Source organism: Leopardus geoffroyi, chromosome A2, assembly GCF_018350155.1.
Source record: "Leopardus geoffroyi isolate Oge1 chromosome A2, O.geoffroyi_Oge1_pat1.0, whole genome shotgun sequence".
Lineage (NCBI taxonomy): Eukaryota > Metazoa > Chordata > Mammalia > Carnivora > Felidae > Leopardus > Leopardus geoffroyi.
In genome coordinates, this window is record NC_059331.1 from 153,963,610 (window position 1) to 153,988,590 (window position 24,981).

At 42.1% G+C, this 24,981-nt stretch overlaps 1 protein-coding gene across 1 annotated transcript in view; it reads right to left on the minus strand.

The window, feature by feature from the left end:
- Nucleotides 1-21,091, minus strand: part of SVOPL (SVOP like) — a 68,168-nt gene extending 47,077 nt beyond the window's left edge. The window contains exons 1-7 of the mRNA XM_045495812.1: nucleotides 20,871-21,091; nucleotides 20,585-20,676; nucleotides 16,428-16,526; nucleotides 7,679-7,750; nucleotides 6,567-6,691; nucleotides 3,732-3,795; nucleotides 410-535 (exon numbers count right to left, since the gene is read on the minus strand). Of these exons, the coding sequence (XP_045351768.1) occupies nucleotides 410-535; nucleotides 3,732-3,795; nucleotides 6,567-6,691; nucleotides 7,679-7,750; nucleotides 16,428-16,526; nucleotides 20,585-20,676; nucleotides 20,871-20,952 (660 nt within the window). The 5' untranslated portion in view covers nucleotides 20,953-21,091. The remainder of the gene's footprint in view (nucleotides 1-409; nucleotides 536-3,731; nucleotides 3,796-6,566; nucleotides 6,692-7,678; nucleotides 7,751-16,427; nucleotides 16,527-20,584; nucleotides 20,677-20,870) is intronic.
- Nucleotides 21,092-24,981: the final 3,890 nt, after the last annotated feature.

Below are 24,981 nucleotides of genomic sequence, written 5' to 3' on the forward strand. Positions count from 1 at the left end.
TTCCACAGTGTTAGGTGACAAACACACAAAATACATCCCAGTTCCACTGAGTGGCCAACCCCGACTTTGAACAACGAACATAATTCAACGGAACCTAAGGAAGATGGTGATTCTGCACATTAGTGGGAGAGCAGAAGGACAAACCAGCTGGTCTGCAGTGGCCTGAGAATGCGTACAAGGCATCCAACTACCTGCTCTAAAGCTTAGAGAGGGGTCAGCCCAAATAGGGAGGAGTTGTCAGATGAAACGTTCAGTAATGAACAATCATAAGGCAGGATACAGGAGGGGAGGGATGAAGTGGACTGAGACAGTTTTGAGCAAAGGGAAGACGCAGGTATGAGGTAGGTATTTGTGGGGACACTGGCCCAGCTGGAGGGGAGGACCAGAGGGAGGCTGTGAGCGTCCTCACCTTGAAGGCCAAGATGAGGATAATGCCAGGAATAGAGGCGATGCGGATGAGCCACCGCCACCCGATGGTGGGGATGACCACAGAGGCCAGGCCGATGATAAGCAGGGAGCCAGCCAGCCAGAAAACCTGGGGAGAGAAGGGGCACCTGAGTGGCTCAGTCAGTGAAGCGTCCCACTTGGGTTCAGGTCACGATCTTATGCGTCATGAGTTCAAGCCCCACGTGGGGCTCTGTGCTGACAGCTCAGAGCCTGGAGCCTGCTTCGGATTCTGTGTCTCCCTCTCTCTCTGCCCCTCCCCAACTAGCAGTTTGTTTCTCTCTGTCTCTCAAAAATGAGTAAGGGAAAGGAAAAGAAAAGAAAAGAAAAGAAAAGAAAAGAAAAGAAAAGAAAAGAAAAGAAAAGAAAAGAAAAGAAAAGAAAAGAAAAGAAAAGAAAACCTGGGGAGAGAATGGAAGATTAGTCCTCCATTGGGAGGGAAGATAGTCTTCCCATCAGGGTGCCTGGCTGGTTCAGTCAGTAAAGCATGTGACTCTTGATCTCAGGGTTGTAAGTTCAAGTCCCACGTTGGGTGTAGAGATTACTTGAAAATAAAATCTTTAAAATTCCTCCTATCGAGTGTGCTCAACACCACCTCTCCCGGGAGCCTCTCTGTCAAGCATTTCAGTATGAGAGGAGAGAGGGGGAGAGGAGGAGAGGGGGGAAAGGGTCTTTGAGGAGCTGAGGCCCAGGTTCTAATCCCAGCATGACCTCTATGACCTGGATGAACTCGGAACATCGCTTCACTTCAACATGGCTCAGTTTGCTTGTCTATAAATAGAAGGCTCACTAGACAGGGGGTCAGCAATGTCGCCAAAGTTTTAAAAACCTGAGACAGTGATATTGCTTTCCCTGTTGAATAAATAATAGATTTACTGGTTCATAACTCAAAAGGCACAAAGGAAAATGCTGAAAATATTCTCTTCCTCTCTGAGTTCCCTGTTGTCCAGTCTTTTCTCAGAAGGAATCAATATCACCAATTTCCTGTGTGTCCTTCCAAAGTTGTTCTAAGCATATACAAGCTAATAAGGATATATCTTGCTCTTCTCTTTTTTCACAAATGGCATCAGAGTATAAATATTGCTTTTTGTACTGAAAAATGTATCTTGAAGATAATTTCACATCAACAAATAACATGGCAGCCAATTATGGCCAGGCTCCATGGGTTTGGGAATTAGAACAATTCCAAGTATTAGCCTGAGCATTATCTCCCCGCTGGAAGATAGAGACTAAATGAAAACTCAACTCCACCTCACAGAGGTGGAGAGAAGATGATATAAAAAAAAAAAAAAGGCCCTTTGGGGGAGACTAATTAAGGGATAATTATTTTATCACGAAAGATTTCTATTATAAAACATGAACAAGAGTATTTCAGAAAGTGCTAAGGACTATGAAAAAAAAAAAGAGAGAGAGAGAGAGAAATGTCCGGGAGTGTGAATTGAGTGCTGAGGGATGAACTTTTTGAAGAGGCAACAAACAAGACTAGGGGTAAGCCATTGCAGTGGACCAGATCACAGGTGATGCGGCACTGTAAAGGATTTTAGTAGCAACATGGCAAAAAATTTAAAAGATGAAGATTGGGCACAGATATTAGAGGTAAAGGTGACAGGGTCTGCTGATAGGACAATGCAACTGAGGGCCCATCAATAAAGAATGAATCAGCAGGGCTTGGTGACAGATTGAACGGGCGGGGGTGATGGGACAGGAGGGGTGGGGGGTGGTTCTTGAGTTTGCGTCCCTGATACAGTGGGAACATGGAAATAAGAGGTTTCAGGGGAACATGAAGAGGTGAAATCTATCCATGTTATATTTGTGGAGCCTATATGATAGTCAAGTGACTGTCAAGTAGTCTGTTGGCTACCTGCATCTGAAGTCCAAGGACATGCTCTTGGTTGTAGATAAAGATTTTTGGCGTTTACAAATATAGATAGCTAAAAACACTGGAATTAATTAGATGACCCAAGGAGAGCAGGAAAGTAAGACGAGCAACGAGAAGACCTAACCAGCAAGCATGCCGATGAATGAATGGCAGGCGAAAGAGAAAATGTCCACAGATAAGCTTGAGCAGGACTAGCCCATTAAATAACGTTAAGTGTAAAATTCAAATGCTAAGTATCAAAAGTGTGTGCATTCAGTTTAACCAAGATCAGAAGAAAGTCTGGCAGCTACCACTAACCCTGGAGAGCAGATGGGATGCCCAAAAAGGGGTAGCTGTAAAGAGTTAGCACAGCAGTGTTTGTTATGTTCTTTTGTATTTTTGGTTGCCTAAATTTAGTATTGGAAAATTTTGAAATAAATTTTATTTATTATTATTATTAATGTTTATTTATTTTTGAGACAGAGAGAGAGAGACAGAGCACAAGCAGAGGAGGGGCACAGAGAGAGGGAGGCACAGAGTCCAAAGCAGGCTCCAGGCTCTGAGCTGTCAGCACAGAGCCTGACACAGGGCTTGAACTCATGAGCCATGACATCATGACCTGAGCGGAAGTCAGATGCGTAATCCACTAAGCCATTCAGGTGCCTCTATTATTTTTTTTTTTTTTAAGTAGGCTTCATGCCCAGCACAATGCCCAACATGGAGTTTGAACTCATGACCCTAAGATCAAGACCTGAGCTGAGATCAAGGGTCGGACACTTAACCAACTGAGCCACCCGGGTGCCCCTAAAATAAATTTTAAAATATTCTCCTACTGCTTTTTTTATTGTCAGATATGTTTCAGTGAGACGAGATGTCTCTTTCCTGGATTGCCTGAAAGTCAGGGCTTCTGGATAGTGATAGCATCAGAGATGGTACAAGGGCATCTAGATTCGTTGAGTTGGCTTCTGGATGCAAAACCTCTCCTCAGGGGTCAGCGGAACCTGGGGAAGGCTTGGAAGCATCCCAGTCTTCTCCCCTGGATAGATGGCCCAGCCGGACGAGGCACTTATGGCATGTCCCCACAGGCGGGGGCCAATTATGGCCTGGCAGATACCAGTAACCCTGGAGAGCAGATGGGATGCCCAAAAAGGGGTAGCTGTGTCCTCCCCACCGCCCCCCCGCTCCCACTCAGTGGGAAGAGGAAGTCCATCCCAGATACATTCCTGGGCTTCTCTCATTCCCCTGAAGCCAGGGCTCAGAGCACCTCAGACTAGGACCTCCAGCATCAAACGTTCCCAGTTCAAACCAAGAAATCGGCAGTGTGCTGATCAAATAATCAACAATCGATCGGCCAGAAGAAAAACCATGTACATCGTATCCTTTAGGATCCGAAGACCGAAGACCGAGTAGATTTCCTATTTTACCTTACCTGAGACAAGGGGAGCATATAGCCTCGATATTTTGTAGGCAAAAATTCAGTCTTTATGATTAGCCTAAACAGGAAGGGAGGTGAAACAAAATAATTTTGTTTTTATCAAAGCAAATAACTTTTAAAAAATCATAACTTTTCTTGTCACAGAGGTGAAAATGTAGACTTCACCATTATGAAGTGGCAAGAAATATATTTTTATATATAATATGTAACCATATATTGTTATATATATATAACAATCTCTTTCAGTGATCTCTCTCTGCTTTGCAAATGCACTTAGACAGTCTTCAGTCACAGAGCAATGGCACATATATATATATATATATATATATATATATATATATACACACACACATACATATATATACACACACACATATACATATACATACACACATGTGTATATATATACATATATATACGTATATACATATATGTATATATGTGTGTGTGTGTGTGTGTGTGTGTAGAGCTCCCAGTTCCCGCTAATATTTGGTCTTTGACTCTGGTTTCTGACACAGAACACTGAGAATCTTTGGAATTCCCTGATCCAAAGGAGCATCATTTGTTCTAATGAGATGGCTCTTGGTGAGCTCCTGAATGGGGGCCGGTCATAAAAGACCAAGCCGTGATTAGAACCTTGGATCTTTCAGCCCTGTCCCCCATCCTCTGAAGAGAGAGAGGAGGGGGTGGAAAATGAGCTGATAATCAGTCATGCCTCCTGAATGAAGCCTCCATAAAAATCCCTAACACACAAGGTTCAGAGAGTTGCCAGGTGGGTGAACACATCTATGGGCTGGGCCGGATGGGTGGGTGTGCCAGAAACTCCACAGGGACAGAAGCTCCGCTCTCAGGACCCTTCCAGACCTTGCCCTGTGTCCATCTCTTCATCTGGCTGTTCATCTGTTTCTTCTAAAATCTCCTTTGTAATAAAACTGCAATAGGAAGTAAACTGTTTTCCGGGGTTCTGCGAGCCTCTCTACCAAATTAGTGCGTCCGAGGAACAATTTGTGGCAACTTCCAATTTGTAATAAGTTGGACAGAAATAGTGGAGAACATGGGGACCTACTACTTGTAATTGGTGTCTGAGATGGGTGACAGCCTCGTGGGACTGAGCCCTACACTTGTAGGGTCAGGTTCAGATCCAGTTAGGGTCAGAATTGAATCGAACTATATACCAGCCGGCTGGTGTTGAAAAACTGGTTGGTGTGTAAATAACCCACACACTTAGTGTCAGAAGTGCAGATGTCAGAAGTATTGAGTGTGAGCGTGTAAAGGAAAACAGAAGTTTCTCCTCAACAATTATGTTTTGCTGTATAATTGCTAACAGGGCCAATATCCACATAAGAGAACGAGAAGAAACTTACAGCTGCTCCTCTGTTGACATGCTTATTCCCAAAATTATTTTAAGCCTTCTACCATTTAAGAGAGATAAGCCTCATTTTTTTTTGCACCACCACTCCCCTCCCCCTGCCATGCCGCAAAGTTAGCAAAATGTTTTGCCAAGCCTGATTCCCTTTTCTAAAACACACTTGGGAAATTAAAATACACCTGAAAGGAAGTAAATAGTTGCCACAACACATGATGACAGTCAAAGCACTGGTTTCTAATAAAGTACATATTAATTTTGTGTATAGACAAATAAAGAGAATCATATTCCATCAGTTTTCTAATTGCTCTTCTCTGTTGTGGTTATTAACCAGGGTTTGGGCTTTCTTGGTAGCTTTATTGCTCCTTCCTGAGGGATGTTTTAAAATCCCAGCTCACTTCTACTCCTGTAGGGCTCCAAAGCTCAGAGTGGGGCTTAATTTATGCTCCAGGGAAGAATAGTCTTTCCTCAACACATTAAGGTAATAATTAGGTGCTTTGATATCTCCTAATATATTCTAAGGGTAACTTGCTCCAAGGCACCCAGGAGAGAGTAGCCTGAGGGGCCCTGTTAATTTAAGGGAGGCTCCAAGTTGCTGAACATTCAGTGGAACACCTTTCCCACGCCCAGGCCTGGAAGACACCACGCACTTATCCCGGGGCAGATGAGGACAAGCAGCCACAATATGGTTCAGCATTCCCCCTCTGCTTTGCAAATGCACTTAGACACAGTCTTCCGTCACAGGGCAAGGGCACTTTAAAACAGTGACTCCTAGGGGCGCCTGGGTGGCTCAGTCGGTTAAGTGTCCAACTTCGGCTCCAGTCATGATCTCAAGGTTGGTGAGTTTGAGCCCCGCATCGGGCTCTGTGCTGACAGCTCGGAGCCTGGAGCCTGCTTTGGATTCTGTGTCTCCCTCTCTCTCTCTCTCTGCACTCCCCACTTGCACTCTGTCTCTCTCTCTCTCTCAAAAATAAATAAACATTGAAACACAACACACACACACGTGCGCACACACACACACACACACACACACACACACACACACAGTGACTCCCAAATGTGAAAGGGGCTTCTGATCAAACTAAACTCTTGCAACAAATCCTCAAGAAATGAATAGATTGCGTTTGTTTCCTACTTCATATGGCACTTCTGCCTACCATTTCGTCTAACAAGATAAAGATCAGCCTTAGGGACGGAAAAGTTGACACATGTTCAATCTAGTGCACTCTGCTGGCCTCACCATCAAACAAACGTCATTTAATGAGCAAATAGCTCTTAGCAGCCATCACTTCAATCAATCAATCAATCAATCAATCAACCAGTCATTCCCTGAAAAATTAGCCCAAGTGGGGTCTTATCCATCTGCAACTTATTGATGCTATTGACCCCTTGACCACAGAGTGTGTAAGTATCTGGGGGTGTACACATCCTCTTCTCAAGCATCCCCCAGGTGAAGTCTTTACCCTTGTGCATGGCCAGACACACCACAGCCCACCATTGTCCGCAGGAAGACAAACCAGATGTACGAGGGAGAGAAAGAGGTCAGCAAGGAGAAGTAGGCTCCCCACAGGAACGAGATCAGCAAAATCTAAAGCAACAAAAGGAGACTTATTAATGCGGCCTGCGTCAAAGGAAGGCACAGGAGAAAATTTAACTTCCGAAGGTGATTTCGTAATTTCCATCCGGACGCTTGCTTCTCTGAGCAGCTAATGCACAGGCAGATCACCAAACTCTCCGGATCTTCAAGCGACACAAACAGTGCCACTGTAGTGCCTGAAAGCCCAGGCGTTCCAAATTTACACCATGTGTCAAAACCGCCCAACTGCCTCCACCCTGACAGGTGACAGGAGCCTAAACTTGGAAATCAGGGTGCAAAAAATTGCCCTCGCTAGAGCACCATGAAGCATGGTCTTGGAAGGGGCATGAGGAGAAAATTTTAAGTAATTGCTTTTTCTCTTTTTCTTTGTACTTTAAGAATAGTACAAATTCACAGTAGAGAATATGGAAGAAAAAGAGGAAAACAAAATATTTAAATCTTGCTTGACTTGCTTGACTCCCCAACCCAAAGAAAATACTGTTAACATCTTTTTATTCTATTTTCCCTGTTTGAAAGGGAAAAAATATTTTTAATGGCTGCAAAATATTCCAATGGAAAGAAGGACTAGAATATATAATACAATGCATAAACCCGTCCCCTATAGTTTAATGCTGAGGTTTTCTCACTATTACAATTAACCGTGACAATGTCTGTGCATAAATCTCTGTGGTTCTCTGGTGATCCAAACAGGCTAGATTTCTGGAATGAAAATGATCAGGGGCGCCTGGGTGGTTCAGTCAGGAAAGCATCCAACTCTTGGTTTCAGCTCAGATCATGATTTCACAGTTTGTGAGTTTGAGCTTGGGATTCTCTCTCCCTCTCTCTCTGTCCCACCGCCCCCCCCCACACACACACACACACTCTCTCTCTTTCCCAAAATAAATATTTTTTTAAAAAAGAGAGAGAGAAGCAGTGGTGGCATCATCACAAAGGAAAACATAAAAGAGAATTACAAATCCTTCTTCAAGGCCAACCTACCTTCCAGCGGCCATATCTGTCAGCCAGAAGGCCAAAGAGGATGCTGAATACCATGTAGCCAAAAAACACCATCTGGAGGTGGAGTGAGAAAAAATTATCCTGTGGGCAGGCTAATATGCAGCTTACTCCGTTTCCCATGCCTCCATTTTAACGAAAAGTCGACTGGGCACGTGTGAAGGTGAAGGAAAGTGAAGAATGTGTGACTGACGTCTCCCCTTGGCTCACCCCACACCTGGAGACACTGCCTCCAGGTGGAAACAGGAGTCGAAGGAACAGGTCACTGCTTCCCCTCTGATCCAAGATGATGGCACTGGCCTCATTCTACTCAGATGTATCATCGTGAATTTCCATTTTAAGAATTAAAAAAAAAAAAAACAAACTCTAGTCATTCATGACCTGCCTTATTCCACACGTAAGTTGAGACTTCTAGAAGCAATTTTCCTTTGTGTTCTCACAGGTAAACAGAAACTTTAAACAAACACCAAAAGAATCATTTAGAAACACTCTTCAAAACTAATACAAATCTATTTCTTTTCCTCACTTGCTCTCACAATGGCTTGTCCTACACTGATAAAATTCAAGAAGCTAGATATGATTACCAGCATTTTAACTCAGCCTGAGCTGTGATCTGATGTCTGTGCCTTTAGGCTACTTATTTTTCTTCTTTCAAGCAGTTCCAGGCTTTGCTAGCTTTCCTTCCTAGTAAGATCTCGGACTGATTGCCTCTAGGGTAATCAAAGGAAAGGTGTTAGCTTGCATTTCTAAGACTTTTTCAATAAGAGAGCTGTTTCTCTCTGCCTGCTTTGCTTTCTTTCTTTCTGCCTTCCCTACTCATCTTAAGGAAGACTCAAACACATTTCTTCCACTGGGAACTATATTAAAAAAGAAAACAACAACCCATATCTATTCTTGAACACAAAGCCATGTTTTTCCTCTGTGCACTGTACTTTCCAGGATAGAAGCGGCGGGGAGGGGAGGGAAGAAGTCAGTGCTTTCTAAATGCCAAGACTTTTTATTCTGGAATATTTTCTTTCTGATTGTTGGTATTAATGTGCACTTTTTCTTTTAAATTTTTTTTTTTTCTTAACGTTTATTTATTATTGAGAGACAGAGAGAGATAGAGCATGAGCATGGGAGGGGCAGAGAGAGTAGGAGACACAGAATCTGAAACAGGCTCCAGGCTCTGAGAAGTCAGCACAGAGCCTGACACGGGGCTCAAACTCATGGACTGTGAGATCATGACCTGAGCTGAAGTCGGACACTCAACCAACTGAGCCACCCAGGCACCCCAATGTGCACTTTTTTTTTGAAAGATGATAGCTGATAGCAAGATTTTTTACCTCTTTCTCATTGTCTAATGACCTTAATTATCAATTATCAAATATGTGTGTGTGTGTATATGTGCGTGTGTGTGTGTATTAATGTCAACCCTATGTCAGCCACTCAGTTAAAAAAAAAATTATACCAGTTAAAAAATAATTATATCAGGGGCACATGGGTGGCTCAGTTGGTTAAGTATCTGACTCTTGATTTCAGCTCAGGTCATGATCTCATAGTTCATGAGTTCAAGCCCCACATCAGGCTCCGTGCTGACAGTGTGGAGCCTATTTGGGATTCTCTCCCTCCCTCTCTCTGCCTCCCCCTCTCTCTCAAAAATAAAAAAAAAATAATTTTTTGCAAATTTAAGAAAAAAATCATGTCAGTGGGGTGCCTGGTGGCTTAGTCAGTTAAGCATCAACTCTTGATCTCGGCTCAGGTCCTGATCTCAGATCCTGAGTTCAAGTCCTGCATTGGGCTCTGTGCTGGGTGTGAAAACTACAAAAAAAAATCATATCAGTTGGTGAATCTCAAAATTTGGGTATCCCTGAAATTAAGCAGTTTCTATCATGGAGTTATCAAACTCCCTCCAAGAAGGAAGAAGACTTGACCAGACTTGAATAAAAGGAAGTCATACACAAACCACTCAGGGCAGAGAGGAAAGTGGCTCTTTGGATTTAAAACATTTTTGTTCATTGAGGTGTTATGTTGCATCTAAGTTGCAACCAGATTAAATTTAATTAACTATTTAATAAAGGTGAAGGAAAGAGTCAAATAAGATTAAATTTAAAGTTTCCTCTGTTCTCTCCCATCAGTGGCAGTTGTCTTTTTTTTTTTCTTTCCTGTTTTCTTTCCATTCAGGGTAAAGAAATGACTTTCCTAAGGCTGAGTTGTTTATTATTAAGCGTATCTGGAGCACAAACCTTGACTCAAAGCCTGTGTGAACCCCAAAGCTTGTGAATGCTGATCCTGTTGGAAGAGCACACAGAGGCTTAAAGACACAAAACTCTCTCTCTTTCTCCCTGCCTCTCCCCCCTCTCTTCCAAGGGGTCTGCCTTTTCTGCAGGCCCTTATTTCTAGCATAGAAATGACTCTTCTATTTCTGTTTCACACACCCCATGAAGTTTTGTTTCTTCAGTCACAAAACACGAGGAACCATAATTCATCCACCTTCCTCAAGGTTTTACAATTAACCTCTCGGGCCAGGCTGACCAGAAGGTGGTGTTGGGGTTGGGGAAAGGGAAGCCTAGGAGATGGTGAACATGTGGCCACTGGGCTGAATCAGTCTGGGCCCCTCCTTGTAAGCAAGGCTGTGGTCAGTGAGCCCAGAGCACAGTTGCCCACGGTGGATGGGACTCACAGCCAGGATGACAGACAGTAAAGAATGGTAGTCGGCCAGGAACTCTGAGCAAGAAATGGTCTCATCAGGGGTGACTTGAATTCCCTAGAGGACAGTTCTTGGAGAGGGGACCCACCTAACAAGGAAGTCGTGTTACAGCTGATGTTAGGGAGCCTCCTTAGATGCCACTGGGAACAACATAAACCCAACCGGTGAAATGTCAGTTGTAAGTGTCAAAAGCGAACCATGTAATAAAGTTTCATGAGGTGACAGACGCAAACACCGCAGCTGGACCTCCCAGCATCCTCGGGAATCAAAACATGTGTGGCCACGAAACCAGCTGGGGCGTGGTGCAGCTATCATTACACGAAACCTTACAACAGTCACTCTACGGGTCCAGGATCGACAAGCAATGCTCTCAAAATTGCAACTAACTTTTGTACATAGAAGAAAATGAAAAATGGCTGAGTTGCTTAATTACAAGCCCAGGTGAGGTCTTCAGCTATTTTTATTTATACCCCTTCCCTTTTCTAAAAGTAGTAGAACCTCAGGGGTGCCTGGGTGGCTCAGTCAGTTAAGTGGTTGACTCTTGACTTCAGCTCAGGTCATGATCTCACGGTTCGTGGAAACTGCTTGGGATTCTGTCTCTCTCCCTCTCTCTCTGCCCCTTCCCTGCTGGTACTCTCTCGCTCGCTCTCGCTCTCTCTCTCTCTCAAAATAAATAAATAAACTTTAAAAAATGTAATAGAAAATTATATATATATATATATATATATATATATATATATATATATATATACACAATTTGTCAAATTGGTTTCCATATAACACCCAGTGCTCCTCCCAGCAGGGGCCCTCCTCAATGCCCATCACCCACCTTCCCCTCTCTCCCACTCCCCATCAGCCCTCAGTTTATTCTCAGTATTTAAGAGTCTCTTATGGTTTGCCTCCTTCCCTCTCTGTTACTTTTCCCCCCCTTCATCTCCCCCCGGTCTTCTGTTAAGTTTCTCAGGATCCACATAAGAGTGAAAACATATGGTATCTGTCGTTCTCTGCCTGACTTATTTCACTTAGCATAATAGTCACCAGTTCCATCCACGTTGCTACAAAAGGCCATATTTCATTCTTTCTCATTGCCAACTAGTATTCCATTGTGTATATAAACCACAGTTTCTTTATGCATTCATCAGTTGATGGACATTTAGGCTCTTTCCATAATTTGGCTATTGTTGAAAGTGCTGCTATAAATATTGGGGTGCAAGTGCCTCTATGCATCAGTATTCCTGTATCCCTTGGGGAAATTCCTAGCAGTGCTACTGCTGGGTCATAGGGTAAGTCTATTTTTAATTTTTTGAGGAACCTCCACACTGTTTTCCAGAGCAGCTGCACCAGTTTGCGTTCTCACCAGCAGTGCAAGAAGGTTCCCCTTTCTCCACATCCTCGCCAGCATCTATAGTCTCCTGATTTGTTCATTTTAGCCACTCTGACTGGCGTGAGGTGGTATCTCAGTGTGTTTTTGATTTGTATTTCCCTGATGAGGAGTGACGTTGAGCATCTTTTCAAGTGCCTGTTGGCCATCTGGATGTCTTCTTTAGAGAAGTGTCTATTCATGTCTTCTGCCCATTTCTTCATGGATTATTTGTTTTTTGGGTGTGGAGTTTGGTGAGTTCTTTACAGATTTTAGATACTAGCCCTTTGTCCGATATGTCATTTGCAAATATCTCTTCCCATTCCTTCGGTTGCCTTTTAGTTTTGCTGATTGTTTCCTTTGCAGTGCAGAAAATTTTTATGTTCATGAGGTCCCAATGAACTATTGGGGATGTGCCAAGTAGGAAACTGCTTTTAATTCCCTTGCCTTTGGGGATGTGTCAAGCAAGAAATTGCTACAGCTGAGGTCAGAGAGGTTTTTTCCTGCTTTCTCCTCTAGACTCTTGATGGTTTCCTGTCTCACATTCAGGTCCTTCATCCATTTTGAGCTTATTTTTGCGAATGGTGTGAGAAAGTGGTCTAGTTTCAACCTTCTTCATGTTGCTGTCCAGTTCTCCCATCACCATTTGTTAAAGAGACTGTCTTTTTTCCATTGGATATTCTTTCCTGCTTTGTCAAAGATTAGTTGGCCATACTTTTGTGGGTCCACTTCTGGAGTCTCTATGCTATTCCATTGATCTATGTGTCTGTTTTTGTGCCAATACCATGCTGTCTTGGTGATTACAGCTTTGTAGTAGAGGCTAAAGTCTGGGATTGTGATGCCTCCCGCTTCGGTTTTCTTCTCCAATATTACTTTGGCTATTCGGAGACTTTCGTGGTTCCATACAAGTTTTAGGATTGCTTCTTTGAGCTTCGAGAAGAATGCTGGTGCAATTTTGATTGGGATTGCATTGAATGTGTAGATTGCTTTGGGTGGTATTGACATTTTAACAATATTTATTCTTCCAATCCATGAGCACGGAATGTTTTTCCATTTCTTTGTATCTTCTTCAATTTCCTTCATAAGCTTTCTATAGTTTTCAGCATACAGATCTTTTACATCTTTGGCTAGGTTTATTCCTAGGTATTTTATGCTTCTTGGTGCAATTGAGAATGGGATCAGTTTCTTTATTTGTCTTTCTGTTGCTTCATTACTAGTGTATAGAATGCAACGGATTTCTGTACATTGATTTTGTATCCTGCAACTTTGCTGAATTCATGTATCAGGTCTAGCAGACTTTTGGTGGAGTCTATCGGGTTTTCCATGTATAATATCATGTCATCTGCAAAAAGTGAAAGCTTGACTTCATCTTTGCCAATTTTGATGTCTTTGATTTCCTTTTGTTGTCTGATTGCTGATGCTAGAACTTCCAACACTATGTTAAACAATAGCGGTGAGAGTGGACATCCCTGTAGTGTTTCTGATCTCAGGGGGAAAGCTCTCAGTTTTTCCCCATTGATGATGATATTAGCTGTGGGCTTTTCATAAATGGCTTTTACGATGTTTAAGTATGTTCCTTCTATCCCAACTTTCTCGAGGGTTTTTATTAGGAAAGAATGCTGAATTTTGTCAAATGCTTTTTCTGCATTGATTGACAGGATCATATGGTTCTTTTCTTTTCTTTTATTAATGTGATGTATCACATTGATTGATTTGTGAATGTTGAACTAGCCCTGCAGCCCAGGAATGAATCCCACTTGATCATAATGAATAATTCTTTTTATATGCTGTTGAATTTGGTTTGCTCGTATCTTGTTGAGAAGTTTTGCATCCATATTCATCATGGATATTGGCCTGTTGTTCTCTTTTTTTGCTGAGTCTCTGTCTGGTTTGGGAATCAAAGTAATGCTGGCTTCATAGAATGAGCCTGGAAGTTTTCCTTCCCTTTCTATTTTTTGGAACAGCTTGAGAAGGATAGGTATTATCTCTGCTTTAAATGTCTGGTAGAATTCTCCAGGGAAGCCATCTGGTCCTGGACTCTTATTTGTTGGGGGATTTTTGATAACTGATTCAATTTCTTCACTACGTATGGGTCTGTTCACATTTTCTATTTCTTCCTGTTTGAGTTTTGGAAGTGTGTGGTGCTTAGGAATTTGTCCATTTCTTCCAGGTTTTCCAGTTTGTTGGCATATAATTTTCCATCATATTCCCTGATAACTGCTTGTATTTCTGTGGTATTGGTTATAATAATTCCATTTTCATTCATGATTTGACCTATTTGGGTCATCTCCCTTTTCTTTTTGAGAAGACTAGCTAGAGGTTTATCAATTTTATTTATTTTTTCAAAAAGCCAACTCATGGTTTCATTGATCTGCTCTACTGTTTTTGTTTTGTTTTTTTTTCTAGATCCTAGATTGTTTATTTCTGCTCTGATCTTTATTATTTCTCTCATTCTGGGTTTGGGATGTCTTTGCTGTTCTGCTTCTAGTTTCTGTAGGTGTGCTGTTAGATTTTGTATTTGGAATTTTTCTTGTTTCTTGAGATAGGCCTGGATTGCAATGTAGTTTCCTCTCAGAACTGCCTTCACTGCATCCCAAAGCATTTGGATTGTTGTATTTTCATTTTCATTTGTTTCCATATATTTTTTAATTTCTTCTCTAATCGCCTGGTTGACCCATTCATTCTTTAGTAGGGTATTCTTTAACCTCCATGCTTTTGGAGGTTTTCCAGACTAAAAAAGTACTAGAAATTTTTTTAAGTTTATTTATTTTGAGAGAGACAGAGCATGTAATTGGGGGTGGGGGGCGCAGAGAGAGAGAGAGGGAGAGAGAGAATTCTAAGCAGGCTCCTCAATGGCAGCACAGAGCCTGACGCAGGGCTTGATCACCCAAATCCTGAGATCAGAACTGAGCTGAAACCAAGAGCCAGATGTTCAACCAACTGAGCCACCCACATGCCCCCAAAGTACTAGAACTTCAAAAAAAAAAAAAAAAAAAAAAAAAAGGAACAAGTGCAACAAAATTTAAAAAGGAACTTTAAAGAGGGAAATGGATGTAAGAAAATAAGCACATCTGTACATGTGCTGCTGGGACTGAGGCCTCCATGACAAAGACAGAAACACAACTGGGTGGACATTATATGTCATCTGAGAGAACTCAGATCAGTCCCTGAGGTGAGAAGGAGGTTCCTGGTTCCCAACACAGACGAGAATTCCCAGGTCAAGAATTCCCAAGTGTGAGGAGGGGATAGTCCTTCCCCAGAAGTCTTCTGCAGCGAAGGCTGCTCTCTGCCCATAACCCGCAGAAGGCGAGGGGGATGGGGATAACTTCCAGCATTCTCCATGGCCAATTTCAGGCCGTAACTCTTACTCTCTTACAGAGCCTTACCCTCTTTCAAGAACTCTGCCATGTGACTCTGTATCCCGTACCCATCACCCGCCACCTGCCCTTGACACTCCCATTTCAGTGAGAATGTCAGCACCTGGCTCATCAGAGTTCTCTCTTAAGTCCTGCCTTCATGAAAACCAGCTTCAATACCCAAGTAAGTCAATTCTCCACTTCTCACCTTGTGTTTCTTTTGCCTCCTTGGCTGATGTGACCTCTCAAATACTTCCAGAACATGCTTCCTCACCTCCACTCACTCTGCTGCTTTACCACCACTAACTTATCTATCGTCCAACCTTATCTCCTCAGAGCTTTTGGAAAGCTGACCCTGTATGTCCCTCCTTAAAGCCCCTGAATGGCTGTCATCCACAGTGTGGCCTCCAACATTTTTAAGCATGAAGAACCTCTTTCAAGATTAAAAAAAAGAAATATATTTACCAGAGCTGCGCATGATGGGAAGTATACTTTAATATCCATTTAATGAGAAACACATGACAACTATGAAGTCAATGATGTGTTTGGGTAAAATTGATTCCTGTTACATAAAACAGTAATTTGAAAAACTATCATATAGGCCAACTATTTTTTGCTTGGAGAATTTGCACATGCTGATGCAAGTTGGGGCACAGGAGCCCACAGTAGTCTCCAGAATGGAGTCCATGCACAGACTCCAAGATGCTTCTGGTCCCCACCTGTCTCTGCAGCCTTGTCTCATACTGCGCTCTCTTCCTGACTTTCTATTCAAGCAACATGGAACTGCCTGCACTCCCTCCAACACTCATGCCTGCACACAGCCTGCTGGCAATCAACTGGCACTTAATAAATTCCTTTTGAAAGAATGATATATAATATCCTTAATTCCCTCTGTAGCAAACCTTGGGGTGCAATTCATAAGGCTATTCATAATCATCTTTGAGGAAAGTTGAATGCATAATACAGTTCACTGCAGTGAGGGTGATCTGATGATTGCCTAAGTGACTACAGTTCAACTAATTTGCAGTCTGACTCAAACCATAACTAATCCATGACTTAAGGGCTACTCTCTCTGATTTGCATTTGTCTTGTCTAACCTCTTGCTAGAGGCTAGAAAATAAGTAGTTCAAGGTTGTGCTCCCTACAGAAAAAGAGAGAAAAAAAAAACAGAGAAAGACCTAAAATGGTAGTTTGACCCTGACAACCCATGAGCTTTGGAAGCCAACACACCAAGCAGGGAAGGAGCCTCTGGTTCTCAGCCCTGTAGGATGGGGGAAGGCAAACAGAAATCCTAGGTTCTCAGTTGGTTCATTCAAAGCAGGCACTCACCGTGGTCACTAATGCCACCTGCCAATTCTCCAGCTGCCATTCACAGCGGATGACAGGAGACACGACCGCTATTAACATGATCTCCATGGCCTCGGCAACCTTAAAGAAGGAGAGAGAATTCCATGTCTTAGTATTCTTACATTCTTAGTATTCTGTCTGGTTTCTCATCAGTTCTGCCCATGTGTACCTGTCCATCCGTCCTTCTAATCCTAACCTCCTCCTTCCCCTTCCCCCATTTAGGGAGCATCTATTGTGAACCCACTCGGCCCTTCTAGTTGGATAAAGAAGTGTAGTAGAACTCTGGCCTCCATGGATGTAATAGCTATGATTTGAACAATTTGAGAGGGTTCCCACAGATTTATGACACGTATCTCTTTGTGATGTTGCTGATCTATGCATTTGCATGGCAGCACTATGAGGGTGTTGGGGTGGGGAGGGGGCAGCCATTTAGCCAGTGGGAGAATCTAGCTAATCACTAGCATCTACATCAACCTAGCTTTGCTGCTTCACACTCATGACTGTGAAAGTCTCAGGGCATAGCCTTTGAGATGGATTTGTGAACTAGTCTCTGAACTCAAGAAGCTGAGATAGAAGGCAGGCTTCATGAAAACTAGAAGAGAGTAAAGCAGCACGTACAGAACAATGAGCTCATCATCAGGAAAGAGTGTCTATTCAGCAGACTTAGGGTATGCTGTGCTACTAAATATTTCTTTCAATAGGAAGTTTGGGTATCATCCTTTGTTCATTTCTTGCAATCCGTTATGGAGTGAGCTTATCTCCCAGGGAAAGGAAGAAGCAGATGCTAGGGAAGAGTTGATAGTAATGTGGATTATGCATTATGATCTATTTGCATATTTATAACGTGAAGGTCTGGGATGAACGAAGTATAACGGTGTTAGCTATTACATGGGAATTGGAAAGGTATTGTAAAGGCTTGTCTCTTCTTGGAGAGTATTACAGTCATGCTTAGAGTTCAGATAGTGGGTATGTCTTAGCCCAAAAAGTATAATAAATAATAGATGGCATGACAACCTCTGACGGATGTTTGACTTATTATACATCTCTCAGTAATATAGAGCAGTTGGGTCAATATTAATCAGGACTCTACCCTTCTAAATGGTCTTAGGAGAAAGTAAGTCAATAAGGGATAAAGCTCTGCATCACTCTGACACAGGAGGCTTAAGGGAGAGGGACCAGCAAGAACCTATGGAAGGGGGCATGAAGGAGCAGCACTGCATAAGAAGATCTAAAGGCTCCTGGGTGTCCCCGTCAGTAGTGCATCCGACTTCGGCTCAGGTCATGATCTCACAGTCCATGGGTTCAAGTCCCATGTCTGGAACTGTGCTGACAGCTCAGAATCTGGAGCCTGCTTCCAGTTCTCTGTCTCCCTCTCTCTCTGCCCCTTCCCACTTGTGCTCTGTCTCTCTCTCAAAAATAAATAAACATTAAAAAAAAAGAAAAGAAAAAGAAGATCTTAGAAGACCTCAGAGGACACTGGGATGCAGGAAGCCTGGTCACAGACTGAGGCTGTGCTGCTGCTGTGATGCTATTACATATACCCTGGTCATGTGAGGCCCTGAAACCCAACTATTGCTCCCACTGCCTCTAACCAAGAACTTTAACAGACCATGGCCCGGAGGAGCCATGCCCGTCGTTGTCAGCACACCTATTCTGATGAGAAGATCCATCCAAAGCAGCCCCATCCTAAAAACAGGGGAGGGATTTGGTTACAACACCCAATTAAACAGTTCTCTGTGTGTGTGTGTGTGTGTGTGTGTGTGTGTGTGTGTGTGTGTGTGAGGGGGGGGAGGGGGGAAGGAGGGAGGAAGAGACCTGGTAAACAGCCCTTCCTATCTTGATGCGTTGGGAAGAACTGAAGCAACTTACAAAACACTTAAAGAAAACCAGAAGCTATTTCACAACAACATCAAGTATAAATAGGCAATAGACATACAATCTCCACAGATGTGGATCTGGATCTGGACATCAGGGATTAGTTATATAGAGGTGGTAACTATCCTTCGGGAAGGGAGTACAATAGCATCATCTTTCGTGTTTTAAATGTTTATTTATTTTCTGAGGGAGAGAGAGAGACACATACAGAGTGTGAGTCGGGGAGGGACAGAGAGAGAGGGAGATATGAATCCGAAGTGGGCTCTAGGCTCTGAGTTGTCAGCAAGGAGCCCCACGTGGGGCTAGAACTCACAAACCGTGAGATGAGACCCGAGCCGAAGATGGATGCTCAACCAACTGAGCCACCCAGGTGCCCCCATCTTTCTTTTTTTTTTTTAAGTTTATTTTTACTTTGAGAGAAAGAATGAGCAGAGGAGGGCAGAGAGAGAGAGGGAGAGAGAGAATCCCAAGCAGGCTCTGCACTGTCAGCCCAAAGCCTGACACAGGGCTCGAACTCACAATCCATGAGATCATGACTGAAGCCAAAATCAAGGGTCGGATGCTTAACTGACTGAGCCACCCAGGCACCATCCCCCCAAGTACCATCCTTCCAATACAAATAATAACCAATAAAAATGCAGTCTCTTTGTACAGATGGTTTGATTTGGGAAGGTAAAAACATTCTGCATATCCTTTTCACTTGCTGCTATGGAAGAAAAGACAGGGTTCTTGCCATATTTGAAGGTAAAAGATGCAGAGAGTTTAGCAGTGTTTAAGCCAAGAGGACCGTGTAGTGAAACCATACTGGAAACCAAATATGAAAAACAGAAGTAGAAATATTCTGGTTGAAAGTAGAGGAGAGTTAGGATAAAACCCTGGCCATTCATACCCATTCATGCCTTGAAATATGGAATCTTAACATTCTGGAGCCTAGGTGAGATATTACTTTATAGATGAAGACATGCTCTAAATTGTATTGTTGGTTATCATAAAAGTAGGGCCAGGACATGTCTTGCCTTTCTCTCCTTCCTTACCTAGCTGCCTCCTGGGAGTGTGGGGCTTTGGAGTGATGCCTCAGAATGTGTCAAGTGCCACGTTTTTCTCAAACCACTTAGCAGAGAGTGAGGGTTAGGGCTATTATTTATTCACTGGTCTCTTGGCTATCGTTATCTCCCACCTTAAGCCACTGTCATGTGAACCACCTCCCTCAGATTTTCCATTCTGTCTCAGTGTCATTATCATATTCCTGACATATTCTCACTGCACCTACAAAAAAAGGAGTAGTAGCTTTGTCTGTAGTGGTTTCACTGTCAGCAAAAGCCCTGGGGCTGAGACGTCTCTCTTCTTTCCTCATAACAGCTGACGGTAAATAGCAAACCTGCATTAGTGCCGCTTAAAGGTTCTGGAAATCTGTAATTACAACAGGTGTCCCATGGGATTCTTATGCACAAAATATGTGAGGACCATGTGTCTAATTTTCCTTAGAATGATATTAGTTTTCTCCTCTCTTCGCAGTGAAGGAAGCGATTTAAAGCATTTAAAAAAAAATGAATATTGAGGGGCACCTGGGTGGCTCAGTCAGTTAAGCATCCCACTTTTGGTTTTGGCTCGGGTCATGATCTCATGATTCGTGAGTTTGAGCCCAGCTCTGGGCTGACAGCACAGAGCCTACTTGGGATTCTCTCTCTCTCTCCCTCTCTCTCTGCTCCTCCCCACCTGGCGCTTGCACACACGCACGCACGCACAAGTACAAACACACCCGCTCTCTCTCAAAATAAATAAACATTTAAAATAAATAAATAAATAAAAGTGAATACTGAAAAGGGGCGCCTGAGTGGCTCAGTCGGTTGAGCGTCTGACTTCGGCTCAGGTCATGATCTCACAGTTTGTGGGTTCGGGCCCCGCATCAGGCTCTGTGCAGACAGCTCAGAGCCTGGAGCCTGCTTCCGTCCCGTGTCTCCCTCTCTCTCTCTCTGCCTCTCCCCTGCTCATGCTCTCTCTCTCTCTCCCTCTCTCTCTCAAAAATAAACATTTAAAAAAAAATGAATATTGAATTCCCAGAACATAAAGACACAGAAATTTATTTGCTCATGACCAAACCAAAAGAATGAAAATTATTTTTGAATTAACCACCTCCCAGGATTCCTGTTCCCCATCACTCCCTTCCCTGAATGGACACTCCAGACCTGGAGGTCAGTGAAGATTCTATGTGTCCAATAATGTATTAGCTTTGGAGACTCAAATGATCTCCAAGGAGCACTTACCCCAGTGCTGCCCATGATCAGAAACAAAGCAATGTGGAATCGTCCAAATCCAATGGTCTCCACGGCGTCTTCCACGGTGAATGTCTTTGACTCTAACAAGGAAGGGCAGAGTCAGAGAAATAGCCTCTGTGAAAAGAGAATGTATGTGGAGGATTGCCACTAATAATGAGGAGGAAGATATTGAGAAACCAGCCCGTTTTTATAAAAATTAGTAAATACGGGGGGGGGGGGGGGGGGGGGGATTAAGCAGCAGCTTCAGGATATGAGACTTCCGTGATCCTCTTACCTTTTGGCTGTGGCTCTGGGGTCTCCAGGCTCAGCTTCTGGAGGCTAATGACGGTGACCGGCTCTGTCTGTTTGGTTGCCATGTTCTAAATGGTCTAAATTTCCCACACAGCTTCCCTGATGGAAGCAGGAGAGGGAAGAAGAAAAATATGTAATAGAGTACACATTTGCCTTTAATATACACAGAAAATCTATGAGGTAGGTATTCTAACTTCTCCCCAAATGAGAAGCCTGAGACATGGAGAGGTCAAATGGCCAAAGGAGACTATTGGGCCCCAGTGGCTAGTAATCAACCTTGAGTCAGGGGCCAGGGGAGCTCTGAACAACTTGGACAATAGCATCCTCTAACTGGGAGTGAAGATGGCCTTTGCCACAGAGCAATAATCACAGTAGGCAGAGCTTTACATTCCCATAGATCTTGTGGTTTATAGTGTGCTTTCTATGCAACATTTTCATTTCATTCTGCTGGAAACCCAGGAGCACTTCTGTTTGTCAATCCCCTCCCCCTTTATGTATTTAGCTCAAAGGATTCTTAACTGTAAAAATCAAAAGAAAAATAAAACAAAGAAAGATCACTATCAACTTAATGAAATCTTTTCCAAATGACTTTAAGACATGGTAATTTAACTCTACATCCCTTGCGGGATAAATGGAAATCCTAACCTGTTCTCAGTAATTAGATTGTTACTAATAATACTGGTATCCTTATTTGGATACTAGTATGTATTGTAGGAGAAAGCAAGTAGTAATTATATTATTAGGAACCAAGACTTTTGGTGTAAAAGATACAAAAATTAAAGAAGTTATATAAAAACCTTATAATCCTAACTTTAAATTGGAAATACCAATATGAATTCACTATGTATTATGTGTGTGTGTATATATATATGTGTGTGTGTGTGTGTGTGTGTGTGTGTGTGTGTGTGTGTGTATATATATATATATATATATATCCTAATATTATCCACTGGAAGAGCCTGGAAAAGATGACTAATAAGCACTCCTAGAGCCCAGATTGTTTTCTTTCCTATTTCCCATTAAAAGAAACCCTGGTGCCTTAGATAAATGGCTAATTCTGGATCTGGGACAGGAAATGTGTAAATTGAGCCTGGAACATCTTGTCATACCAGACAGCAAGGAAGGTATCAAACACTCCTGGGGCTGTGATAAAAGATTACAAGATTCAACTTGAAAAGGCTCCCAAGGGCCAAAGATGGGACAATTTAAGCATCAAGAAGAATAATGACTGCAAAGAATTGAAACACATCAAAGATATCAAAATCCATTGTTCACAGCAACACTAAAATGAAAATCTCACAGATCACCTTTGATACTAAGAAACCAACTCATTATTCTGAAAACTAGTAAATGTCTTGTCTTTCTTGTGTAAGTTGTTTGTACTTCAAGAAAACCGAATAGTTTGTTAAAGAAAATTGTTTTTTTTTTTTTTAATTTTACCTAATACATGCAGGAAAAAAAAAAGGATGAATGGAATTAAAATATGATTTTACAACTCAGTGAAATCATGGATCTAGGCAATGATTACCAGTGGCTGATAAATTACTAGGTGAAAAGCTGATGAAAAGACGGATAAGAGATAGATAAGACTGATAACACCCGTAGCCATGGAAAAATCTTAATGCTGGGGTGCCTGGGTGTCTCTGTCGGTTAAGCATTGGACTCTTGATTTCCACTTAGGTCATGATGTCACTGTTCATGAGATGGAGCCCTGTATTGGGTTCCGTGATTCTCTTTCTTCCCTCTCTGCCTCTCCCTTCCCCCAGCTCTCTCTCTTTCACACACATAAAATAAATAAATACACTTAAAAAAAAAAACAGAAAAATCTTAATGCTGCTGAGAGACAGTCAGATATCACGTGGTCCTGATGAGATGCAATAGGACGGAAGTGTACAACATCACCTGTGATGTACTCTCCTAAGAAGAAATTGAACCAGAATCTGATCAAGCCTCTAGCTCTACCAGTTTATGCAGGAGATGAAGAAGAAGCTCATTAGACCATACCATGTGGATGCGATAATACAAAATCCAGTATGTGGGAAGTTGTATAAGATAAGTGACCTAACTTCTTCAATGAAGAAATGGCAAGCTAAAAAGAGGAAAGGGGAAATTATAGACTAAAACAAAAGTGACAAATCAACCAAATAAATGAGTTGATCTTATCTGGATCCTCAGTCAAATAAACTGACTATAAAACAGCAACAACCAAGAGAATGAGAGGAAAAAGTGATGAGAGGAAAATCAGGGCAAGGTCAACAAGCATGAAAGTTGGATGATATCAAGGAATTTCTGATGACACCATTAGGTGGAACAATGATCTTAGGGCTATGGCAGAAAAAAAGAATCTTTACATCGTAGGGATATGTGTACTAAATATTTAGGGACAAAATGATGCGATGGCTGGGATTTGTTTTAAAATAATTCAATGGGGGGCGCCTGGGTGGCGCAGTCGGTTGAGCGTCCGACTTCAGCCAGGTCACGATCTCGCGGTCCATGAGTTCGAGCCCCGCGTCAGGCTCTGGGCTGATGGCTCAGAGCCTGGAGCCTGTTTCCGATTCTGTGTCTCCCTCTCTCTCTGCCCCTCCCCCGTTCATGCTGTGTCTCTCTCTGTCCCAAAAATAAATAAAACGTTGAAAACAAAAATTTAAAAAAAAAAAAAATAAAATAATTCAATGGTAGGGTGGGAGAAGGTGCATAAGAAGTAGATGGGCATATAGAAGAATAAAGAATGGCCATATGTGGAAAATTATTGAAGGAGGGTGATTGGTTCATTGGGGTTCATTTAATATCTGCTTTTGAAGATGTGTAATATTTTTCGAAATAGTTCAAAAAGTGAAGTTCTAAGATTTTAAAATAACTTTTCCAATGTCAGACCACTAGTAAATAGCAGCATCAGAACTCAAATGAAGGTATTTTTTCCCCAACATAAAGAACTAGCCACAAACCAGTTTATAGCCACACATCAAGGTCATTTATGTTGGCTAAGGGCCAGCTCTGTATCTTGTATTGCATAGACTCCCGTAAAGACGTTGAAAGAAGGTCTGATATGTTCTCTGCCCTAAGGAGTCCTTATTCTAGTTGGGGACACCAAAGATACACATCAAACAACTATACCGTAATGTAGCTATTATTTATTTTCCTAAAATGCTGTCACAGAGACACAAATATTCCCAGATGAGAGAGAGATCAATAATGCTCAGAAGTAAGTCCATGAAATCCTCTTTCTCAAAGGAAAACATGAAAAGTTCAAAAAGCTGTTACTTTCCCACAGTGGAAAAAGTAAAAAATAATTGGCCTCTCAGCTCATGTAAGAGCATGAAAATCATTCAGACAGACTGTTCTGGAACTACCGCTCCCTTTCCAGACTTTGTCCAAACACCCTTTGGAGAAGTGCTCTTTATCTGGTAACTTTTATAATGAAGTAGTTAGCAGAAAAATCCCCTTCTTTTGATTATAAAAAGGACTTCTATACACATCAAAAATTGGCTATGACTAACACACTTACAATTTGGAAGATGAACAAGTAACAGATTTAACTTAATCAAAACTTGAAAACAAGACCATTCCATGAGAATGGCATAGTGGTGATGATTGTACAACCTTGTGACTGTACTAAAATTCACTAAATTATATGCTTTAAAATGGTAAGTTTTATTGCATGCAAATCACATCATTTTTTTTCTAAAAAACAGTAATGCAAATCATAGCAGCAGACTTAAAAATCAAAAGTGATTCAGGCCATTTATAATCTTAGAGAATAAAACCATTTAGTTGGGTGGGAAAATAATCTTTTAAATCCCAGTAAGTTCATTTTAAGTTCAGTTACAAATAAAATGCTTAACAATAAGCTCAATCTTCAATCTTCAATCAACACTTAATCTCTCCTACGAGTCAAGTTTTACGACTTCTCATAGCAATCAAAACATGTTTTACAATTTTAACCATCACAAAGGCTTATGTTTTAGAAGAGTAATAAAACAACCTCTAGCAATTCTCCTTTTCATAGTGAGTGGCAAGAAAAGACACACAGGAAATCTGTTTTTTACTGAGCAGAGCAAGTTTTAATTCATATGCTTTAACCTGATTAGATCATT